A 10,945-nucleotide genomic window follows, 5' to 3' on the forward strand; every position below is an offset into this window, starting at 1 on the left:
GAGCTGAGGGGAGAAGAATAGTATTCTAGGATCTGAGAGGACAAGCATGGGTAACCAAGCTCTGTCAGTGGAGAGCTCACTTCACAGATCACTAAATGGTGGGATAGTATATGTGTCTGTGGATTGTACCTAAAGATTGCTATGCTGTGTTGAGACGTTGACACCGGGACACTGGATAAGGAGGAAAATGTCCATCCCACAATTTCATAGAGCTGCCACCACGGGTGCCTTTAAGCTCTATGACTGCTCCTGTTTTACTTCCACAAGTTGCTTGTTTGTTTCAAATACATAAGAAGCTACAGGTGAGAATTTGGTAATTAACCATTTGAAAGAATGAAAAGCAGACTCTCTGAAGGCACACCAACATACAGCCCAAACTGGTATGACTCAGCTGCTAAGGAAATACATAAGCAAGGTGTCCTATGTTCTGCCTGGCATCCTTCAAGAACAAAGGAACGCAATTCATTCCTATTCCCCATGCCAACAAATAAGTGTTAATTTAACATATAAGATAGAACAGAATTCAAATTGATTTGCTTTAAAGAGGAATAGGCAATAAAGAAAAAAACACTCAGAGTAATCTTCAAATTGTGAACCACAAAATAATTTTAGGACACAGGTTTTGGTTCAGTGCCTATAACAGAAGAAACAGGAGAGACAGGAAGGCCTGAGCGTCTGTGCAGAATGCCCATGTCAGCCCTATGTGTTTGCCAAGGATAAAGTGTTCAGGCATTTATCTTCTTCACCCTTTTCTTTGGAATTTTTTGAGCAGTAATTTGACAGCTTCTACCAGTGGAATGCAAATGTCCACCCCAGGAGGACTGGATGATAATTTCAAAACCACTGTTATTCAGTTTCTTTCAAGTTTGCCGGCCAAGTTTTCAGATGTGAGTTGTCCCCATTATCCCCATGCACACAGAATGGTAACACAACATGAGGTTTGCTTGGCTTGCTCCCTGCGTGCAAACATGCAGAGGGCAGTGCTTCCCTCAACATTCATTAGCAAGCCATGAAGCCACACGCATCCACACCTGTAATCCAGCTGCTGTGGAGAACACAGTTGCCTCAGCAGAAAGTTCACAAGTTGCAACCACACTGTAAGCATGTAATTCATTGTTCTCTCTCTCTCTCTCTCTCTCTCTCTCTCTCTCACTCTCAGCAGCTGTCAAGGAGGCAGGAAAAACACACCATTATTAGAAGGCTTTGCCTATGCTCAGTCTTCCTGTGCTGGACCACAGCCAGCCATGCATGCATCCATGCATCTGCAGAGTGCTGCTTTTCAGTCTCCACATGGAATAACGTGCTGAGGCACTCAATAATGCACACTGTAACAATGATGACAACACAGGCCGGCAGCAGCCATCTCACCCAAAAGACATCTGTGCGTCATGTCACAGGGTGAGTCAGCAACACAAGGCACCAACAATACACACATCCATGAGGTCTGCTCAGAACAGCATGTGGTTTAAAAACTGGGGCCATTAGTGAACACCAGCCATAGATAGGCCAATCCAGAGCAAGGTATAAACCAGGTATGGCTGGCAGGATGTGCATGTAGCCCTCGGACTTAGAAAGTAGAAGGGGGGGATAAAAGAGTCAAAGACCAACCACAGCTACACAGGAACTTCAAGGCTTATGACACTCAACCACCTCATCAAATAATTAAGAACTAAAATGAGCCAGTGTGGAGATGGGGACAGGCTAGCTGGCTGCACAGCTTACTTCCTTGATGCTTCCTGTTTCCCCCAAACTTTCTTTGACCCTACAAGGACAGAATTACAGATTGTGACAAAATTACTCCTTTTTTTCTGTTTGATAAGGAGATCTTGATAAGGGCAGGCATTTGTACTTAGTAATTCTTTTAAATGTATGTATGAGTGCATGTTTGTGAGTGCATGTTTGTGAGTGCATGTCTGTGGGTGTCCTCTGGAGGTCAGAAAAGGACATGCAATCACTTAGAGCTGGAGTTATAGGCAGTTGTGTGCCATTTGATATGGATGCTGGAAACTCAACTTTGGTCCTCTGGAAGAGCAGGGAGTGTTCTTAAACACTGAACCATCATCTCTCCAGGCTTCTACCCTTCAAAAAACATTGACTGGCTGGCTAGCTGGCTGACTGACTGACTGACTGACTGCACACGTTTTCTTTCATTTAATTTGTTGTCCTCCAAACTCTTTGCATGTGTCTAGCCATGCATACTGCAGCCACGGGGACTGGATAGAGAACAACAAAAATGGTCAGAGCACAACAAATTAATTTAAATGTAAGGGGAAAGGGTGAAGCAATATCTATGGTTATCCTAAACACAAAACAGGTGATTCAGATTTCTGGATGACATATGGTACTGTTGAAATTTAAACTTCTGAAGGGATCTTAAGCTTGACATTTCATTAAGGGGCACATTTAATATGCAAGTAACACTGCTAAACCAATATACAGAACCATCAAAATTTTTCTTAGAGGGCTTGAATTAAAAAGTAAATAAAAACATCCCAGTACTAATGTCCAAGCCAGCAATGCACCTAAAGAGATGAAAAAATGGCAGCTCATAAGCATTTAGTGGGATTGGGGGACCTGAGTTCAGATTTCCCCTAACTGATATAAAACTTGGGCATGGTATTGAATACACACACACACAAATAAATAAATAAATAATATAAATTTTTTTAAAAAATCTTCATAAATGAGCCTGAAAGAAACTTGAGCAATAGCTGAGTGGAAGCCAAGATTCCACACCATGACTATGACATCCCATTTTGGACATTCTATGTGGTTCCCTCCATTTCAACTTTGCTGCCTTAATATGACAGTGGAGTCAAGAAAAGCAAACCCCTGGCTGCTGTTTGCTGGGCGCTGGGTGCTGGCTGCTGGCTGCTAGTTACTGGCTTGCTTGCTGCTGGATGTTGGCTGTTGCTGGAGTTTTTTATTCAGCCTGGTACCCCAGCCTTTTTGCCTCAAATAAGCACACAAAGACTTACATTAATTATTAAACTGTTGGCCGATGGCTAGGGCTTCTTGTTGGCTAGCTGTCTTAATTATTAACCCATAACTACTAATTTATGTATTTCTACATGGTCTTAATCTTACCAGAGAATGCCTGGGATGTCCTATCTTCTGTGTCTCTACATAGTGTTTCCCTGTGGTCCTTCTCTGCCACCTTTCCTAGAATTCTCATAGTCTCTTAGTCCAGCCTATTTTCCTGCCTTTATTGGCCAAACAGTGTTTTATTCATCAGCCAATAAGAGAAACACACGTACAGAAGGACATCCCCCATCAGCTGTTTGCTGGTTGCTGGCCGCTGGCCGCTGGCCACTGGCTGCCATTGTGCAGGTGTTCCTAAGTCTCCTGTCTGACATTCTCATCCTTACTTCTCATTGCCACATTCCTTGATAGTCCCTGTCAATCCACCTGCTCAGTTGTCCCCTGGCACCAAATGTGCCTTTACACTTCCACTCCACCCTAAGTTTCTGATCAGAGTGTGAGCTCCACCCCACATCCTTAGCTTCTGACTTAGCAGTGAGCTCTGATGTGTATCCTGGACTCATGGCAGGGAGAACCCACCTCAGTGATGAAGTAAGAGTCTGGCCTATGGCTGAGTACATGCAAAGGAGAAAAGACTAAGTAAGATCATGCCTTCTTGTTTCAGTGCCTCCTAAGGCCTGGGAATGAGAACAGGCAAACCCTAGGTTTGCATGTGACAATGAGTGGTTTGGCTAAGCAACTCCCTAGTCCAACACTAGTGCGCATGGTCATTGCAATGCCCACCCCCCTCCATCCCCAGCCAGGTGGTTTGGGCTTCTTTTTGTTTTATTTTAGTTTAATTTGTTTTATTTTAATTTATTTAGTGTGTGTGTATGTGTGTGTGTGAGTGTGTGTGTGTGTGTGTGCCTGGAGGTGAATGTGTATGCGTGTGTGTGCATGTGTGTACATGTACACATGCTACCCTTTGCTTGTGCCTATCAGAGGATAACCTTTAGGACTTGGTTCCTTACTTCCACAAGGTTTGGGGGCTCATACTCAGACCACCAGTCTTGTGCTGCTTAGGACAGAACCAGGCCCTCTGAATATGGGTGGCAGTTATATGGCTTGACCTGTTTAGGAGGGGGTCCCTGGCAATGGGACCAGGACTTATCCTGGGTGCATGAACTGACTTTTGGGAGCCCATCCTCTATGGTGGCATTCCTTGCCCAGCCTGATTCAGGGGGAAGGAGCTTTGTCCTGCTTCAACTTGATATTCCAGACTTTGTTGACTCCCCAAGGGAGATTTTACCCCCTCTGATGAATGGAATGGAGGGCAGGGTGGGAGGAAATGGGGGGATAGGAGAAGGGGAGAGAGGGGGAACTGGGCTTGGTATGCAAAATGAAATAAAAATAATGAAAAGATAAACACATGTTTGAGTACACAGAGGCTACAGACTGCAAGTGCTCTCACTGAAAAGCTTGTGTTTGACACACAGTGAGTATGCAACACTACACTTTTTCTCATAGGAAAGCACATTTTGATCACACGGTCTCCTCATTTTCCTTTCAGAACAACTTCACTTGCATATGAGATCCAAGCCATGACAGGAAGAGGCTACTTGGTGCTGGGAACCTACCTGTGGCAAATGCCCTGGGCCTCCCCTTTACCCTGGACAGAGCTGGCCTGATGAGGTGGCAGGGTTAGATGAGAACAGAAAAGCTTAAGGGCTCCCCACTTTTACCCAATCTGGATGGAGACTGATACTATCCTCACAGAGCTCGGTCCAGCACCTCTGCCTCCCGCCTTGGCATTCAGATCACGTCTCTTTGCTGCTGGTACTAATCTGAACATTATAACATTCTCAGCTATTTCTACGTCCCTCCAATGGAACTGCAAGCTTTCTCCCTCAAGCCCCCACGTTCATCTCCCTTCTTCATGTATATTTGGAGATTGGCCTCGGGTTGAACCCTGAACTCCGGGACTGATTTTTCTCAAAGGATTAGAAGCACAGACACGCTCCAGTTTATGAGAACTGTGAATCCTGTGGCAGAGAAAGGTGTCTGCACGTCAGGACAGGGACATAAGAGAATGGCTGAGCTGCCAATTAGTGGGGAGCTGGAGAGTTAACCTTCCAGTGGTACATCTGGGAAACCCTGGGAGCTCCTAGTAAGGTCACTAAAAATGGAACAACCCTGCTGCCTTTTTGAGGCAAGCAAACATGACCATAGGAATGTTCTGCTGGAGATGCAGCCCCCGTTCTTATGGCTTACAGCTCCCAAAGCTTGGGCTCACTGTTAGAAGAAAAAAATGTGCATTTGCTTTTGTGTGGTCACAGTTCCGTCTGTGTTGGTTAACGCCATCCCCGTGGGTTTCAGAAGGCATTTGTTTCCTATGGGCAGGAGGCAGCACCAGCTCCAGAGGTCACAGTTGGGGGCTGCTGTGTCACAACCAATCTACAAAATGTAATTCACACACGCTCAGAGCCAATAAATCCCCCCTAAGCCTATCTGGCAGTGAGTACAGAGTCCCCTGCAGAGAGAAGGAGAGCAGGCAAGCTGATGGTGTTCAGGGGGCAGAGGACAACAGCACAGGGTGGTGGGACAGTAAACCCACCACCCAGCCAGCCAGAGATGCAGTCCTGTGAGGTTCCATCCCACAGCTGGGAAGACAGAGAAAGGCCAGCCAGGATTTTCCCCTGCTGCACATGCATGTGCCCATGCCCAGACGGTAATAGAGCAGGGATAACTATATCAGCCCAGGACCCAGCAGTCCTTCAAGAGAGGGAGGGTGGCTGGCATGGGAACTTGAGGATTCTCAGCTTAGATCTGGCCACTGGGATAGGAGGCTAAGAAGCAGTTCAATCCAACAGAGAAAGAGCAGATAATGGGGGGAGAGGGGACTTTCTCAGGTCACAATTTGGCAGCAGAACTGAAGGTCCAGTCAGGGTCCTCAAAACCTTGCCATTCTTCCCCTCACCACTGCAGAGCCCACCTCAGAGGGTGAGTGATTAATATCTGGTGGAAGAATAGATTCATACCTGGTGGGAAAATGGTGGGGAGGGGGGCTGAAGGGGAAGGGCACAGGAAGGAAGGGGAGTGGAGAGGAAGGGAAGGGAAGAGGAGAGGAAGAAACATGGGGAGGAGGAGAAAGAGAAAGAGAGAACAAGGGAGAAGAGGAGAAACACTCCTGGTGGTGACCCCTCCTTTGGGAGCACCCTTATTGGAGAGAACAGAGCACTCCATGTGTAGAGCTGAGGACCTTCTTCTTAACATGCTCTCTGCAGACACTTTGGTTTAACCTCCTCTGTGGACACCTGGCTGAGGTCTTCATCTCCGTGTGCTTGGGCACGTGACAATCACTCCCCGCATTCTCTATCTCTCTGCCTTGTAAGATGGGGAAGACACTTCCTTCACCCACAGGGTTGCCACTCGTAGGTTCCATTTGAGCAAACTGTCAACATAGAACGTTTCTATGGCAATAATTAGCCATTTTATTAAAAATTAACTGAGGCATGGGTGGTCAAGCTGTATGCCAATCTATTCTTACATTTTTGGTCTTAGCAAAAACTCACAAGTAGAATGCTGGCGAAGGAAATTTTAGTTTTCTTTTCACTGTAAACAAATATCCACATAGACTCGGGCAGGAAAGTGATTGGGGGAGGACACTCCACCAGAGCTTTGCGGATGCTTTCGTTTTGAAGTCAGGCATCTGCTTTAATACATTTGAAAGCAGCGTCCACTACCACCGTGCCAGACACGTTCCCTGGTGGTTTTGCTTAGACTGAGGTTCAAGGTAAAAAGCCAACATTGAAAACAGAATACCATAAGGGTACCAGAGAGCTGAGACAAAAAGCCTGCAAAACTGTGTACCGAGTGAGCAGAGAGAAGAGGGATAGACCCAGCCCCCAAAGGTGTGACTCTTTACACATGTGAGCATTTGACAGATCTGCATAGATTTGGAGAATGATATGCATTTCAAACTATTCCCTATAAAGCATCCACTGCAGTAAAAGAATTTTCTGTAATAATTTTTCCTTATTATTAATATTTGATGTGTTCAAGACTCAAGGAGAATTTAATACTTTTTTTTTAACCTTCACATAAACACTAAAAGGTATTGCAGACTGTTAGAGGCCTTTCCCTTAGATTCAGATCTGCTGTCATTATGCTCCTTGTTTAACCGTGTTAAAGTCACGTAACTATGAGCAGAGCTGGTTCTCAACCAGCACAGCTAGAGGGCCTGGGCATTCAATAAGCAAGGGGATATCTCCATACCCTCACTGAGGCATGAGCCCTTTTCTGTGGCTTGGTGTCTGCTTTTAGGTTGACAGTGTTTTATGTTTGCAATCGAATTCTTTTTTTAGTAGTATAACTTTAAAATATTAATCACTCCATTTCCCCCGTTCATGCTTTTTTATGCCATGCTAGAGTCCAAGGACAACAAAGCACTTGACTTGAATACAGAAACACCAGATCTATATTCATACTCAGTGTTCAAATGCAGATGGACACTAAAACAATTGTTTTGACTTCATGTCTTCTTGATTGAGTCATATTGGAATAAGGGATGTGCCTTGGGCTTCATCATGAATACAGGACAGAGATGGGCTGGGGTCCCCCAACCCTGACTCTGCTTTTTTTTTTTCGGCCAGCCTTGTGCTTTATTATAAGCCTTCTCACCAGGCCTTGACCGCATATTTGTGAAGCGGGTACAGCCTCTCTTTCCTCTGCTGCTTCTTGGTCTTCTCCCCGTGCTTGGTAAGGTGGCAGTGCATGGCTCTAGTCTTCTTGAGTCGAAGGTCCAGAGGCTTGTACTTCTTACCCTTGTAGAATTTCCTGAGGTTTTCTTTTTGAGTCTGGTTAATTACGGTGAGGACATGGGCAATGGATTTGTAGACGACTTGTATCTTGGAGAGTTTGGATGTGGCACCGCCCGTCACCTTGGCAACACAAAGCTGGGACAGCTCCATCTTCAGATCCTCTAGTTGTTTTAGCAGCTCCTCCTTCTTCTTGCTGCACAGGTCCTGAGCCTTAATCTTGGCCATAGCTGTGGTCCTCACCGCTGACTCTGCTTTCTTAAATCAATCAGTTACAGACAGCTGGCTATCTGGGAGAGTCAGAGTGAAAAAATGTGTGGCAGTGTTACTGGATGCCCCTCCCCCCTTAGGATTGTGAAACATAACCTACCTTGGCTTTTTGGGAGCCCTCTGCTGTCTCAGCACCATGTGGCTGTGCAAACCATGCACCCTCCATGGAAGCCAGGATGAAGATTTGTTCCTCTGACCCTCATGCTCATGATAACATCGCAGACAAAGCAGGCCCAGAGAACGCAAGGCATAAAGGGAACCCCACACACTACAGGATACCTCCTCTGTTCACATTGGGTTTGATTACAGAAACCCAAAGGTAGACTTTTTAAGAATTTACAGACAGCTCAAAGTGTTCATGAGTGTGGGGCTGTGTGACATCACAGAGTGCATTCCATAAAGCCATCCAAATGCAGAAAGCCACATGAGGTTGTTTCTCTCAGGACTAATGGAGGAGAGCTGGTCCTGTGATATTGTCTCAGACTCCGAGAAGCCAGAGCTCCATTTTTAAAGTCTTGTTAATCACCCCAGTGATATACGTTTCTCTCTGCAGACACTTCCTTTTTTGAGACAGAGTAGCTTGGGTTGGCCATGAACTCACAATCCTGGCTACTTTTATGCCAATTTGAAACAAGCTAGAGTTATCTGAGAGGAGGGATCCTCAATTTAGAAAATGTCTCCAAAAGATCCAAGTACAGGGCATTTTCTTAGTGATCAGTGGAGGAGGACCCAGCACATTGTGGGTGGTGCCACCCCTGGGCTGGTGGTCCTGGGCTCTATAAGAAAGCAGGCCCAGCAAGCCATGGCCAACAGGCTGGAAAGCAGCATGACTCCATGGTCTCTGCATCAGCTCCTGTCTCCGTTTTCTGCCCTGTTTGAGTTCCTTCCTTGACATCTTTTGATGATGAACAGTGTTGTGGAAGTGTAAGCCAAATAACACCCCACCAAGTTGCTTTAGGTAGTAGTGTTTCATCACAGCAATAGGAGCCCTAAGTAGGACATTCACTATGCAGCTGAGGATTTGAGCTCTAGCCCTCTGTGGTAGCTTGTGGTGGCCCCCATAAACTCATAAGGAATGACACTGTTAAGAGGGGTAGCCTTGTTGAAATAGGTGTGGCCGGCCTTGTTGGAGGAAGAATGTCACTGTGGAGGCAGGCTTTGATGTTGCTTACACTGAAGCTATACCTAGCTCAGACCACTTCTTGTTGCCTGTGGTTCAAGATTGGGACTCTCAGCTCCTCCAGCTCAAGTCTGCCTGCATGCTACCACATTGCATCATGAGGATAGTGAACTAAACCTCTAAAAAATAAGCCACCCAATTAATGGTTTTTCCTTTGTAAGTGTTGCCAAGGTCCTGGTGTCTCTTCACAGCAATGGAAACCCTAACTAAGACACCATCCTAACTCTATCTCTAATGCTGAGATCACAGTTGTGTGCCTTGCCTTGTTTCATATTGCTAGGGATCAAACCCAAGGCTTTGTATATGATGGCCAAGTGCTCTACCAACTGAGCTACACATTCAGCTCCATAGACATTAGGAAAAATGTTCTCAAAGCACTGTGCTCCTCTATGTGTCTAGGCAATTATCTAATTATGGGCTATGTACAAAATACCACCCAGAAGCTGTGAGCTGAAGATTTGGTCATCCCCCAACTAGCTAAGAGGTGACAAGTTTATGAGAGCAGTTACTTCACCCCTTGATAAGATAATAGCTGAATGGGTTCTTAGGGAGTGAGGCCTGAACGAAGGACAGGACTGTGAGTTTTAATAGTGCATCTGGTTCCTTCAAATGCTTCCCTGTTGCTGTGATGTAACCAGTCATTTTTTACCCTGCCCTTCCATCAGACCTTCACGCAGACACATAGGCTTGAAAGCAGTCACTGACGGAAACCTTGAGAACCACAGCCAAATACACATTTTTCCTATCGATTAACGTAAGTTGATTTCCCCAGGCGTTTTGTCCTACACACACACATACACACAGACAGACAGACAGACAGAGAGACAGAGAGACAGAGAGAGACAGAGACAGAGAGACAGAGAGAGAGGAGCCACTGCCCACCTCCCCTTAAACTCCACCTGGTGACCTATGGTTGCCATAGATGAAGAAAGAACACATAACACTGAGAGGCAGTCCCACTAGCTGAGTTGCTTAACCCAACTGGTGTTGTTTGCTGGAGTATTTTGTGGCTATTTCTAAAACTTACAAACCCTGATCACAGCCTCTGTTATACCTGAACAAGTGGCTTTGGGGTGACCGGCCATCTGTTTAGCCTCCTTGGAAAGACATGATTCCTTAGGCCACCTGTACCTCTGATTCTTGGAATCTGCACTCTCTAAATTTCTCTGGAAAAGATGCTTTTAAATAATTGATTACTTTCTTCCCTGAAGGCCAAATAAGGTAATCTTAGTGTTTCAGTTCCCTAGGTAACGATCCCTCCACAGGCAATCTCACAGGCTCCCAAAGAAACCAAACACTGTGCATGTGCATCGCGCTGCCCAGAGCACAGTTAGGGTGGCAGAAATGCCATTGACAATTGTGCATGTGCATGTATGTGCGCAAGGTTTCAAGACCCAAAATGATCCTTTCCTCAACAAGTATGTTCACATCAGAGAATGTGAGGCTCAGCACAGCTTTTAATACAAAGATGTGATTGTAAAGATTTGTTTTAAAATGGATTTCTTGTTTCATGAAAACATTAACAGTCTGGAGGCCACAGAATAAAGAAAAATAAGTTTGCGTAGGTCAAAAATTTTAAGTATGATGCAAAAAGAAAGGTATTTAATCTATATTTTAACACATACATACATACATACACATGCACTCTCATTCATACATCCACACTCACATGAACACACATATAAACATTTATACAGATATATAGACTAAGACAGAA

At 45.3% G+C, this 10,945-nt stretch overlaps 1 protein-coding gene across 1 annotated transcript; it reads right to left on the reverse strand.

Annotated features, from left to right (window-relative positions):
• Positions 1–7,601: 7,601 nt before the first annotated feature.
• On the reverse strand, positions 7,602–8,006 carry LOC127215295 (60S ribosomal protein L35-like). Its single transcript, XM_051175666.1, has one exon. The coding sequence runs from the start codon at positions 8,004–8,006 to the stop codon at positions 7,638–7,640; it is 369 nt and encodes a 122-aa protein (XP_051031623.1). The 3' UTR covers positions 7,602–7,637.
• Positions 8,007–10,945: the final 2,939 nt, after the last annotated feature.

Source organism: Phodopus roborovskii, unplaced genomic scaffold, assembly GCF_943737965.1.
Source record: "Phodopus roborovskii unplaced genomic scaffold, PHOROB, whole genome shotgun sequence".
In the NCBI taxonomy this organism is placed as follows: Eukaryota; Metazoa; Chordata; class Mammalia; order Rodentia; family Cricetidae; genus Phodopus; species Phodopus roborovskii.

Bases quoted from the DNA above. Each gene is read 5' to 3' on its own strand.
- LOC127215295 (XM_051175666.1), bottom strand. From the start codon at position 8,006: ATGGCCAAGATTAAGGCTCAGGACCTGTGCAGCAAGAAGAAGGAGGAG.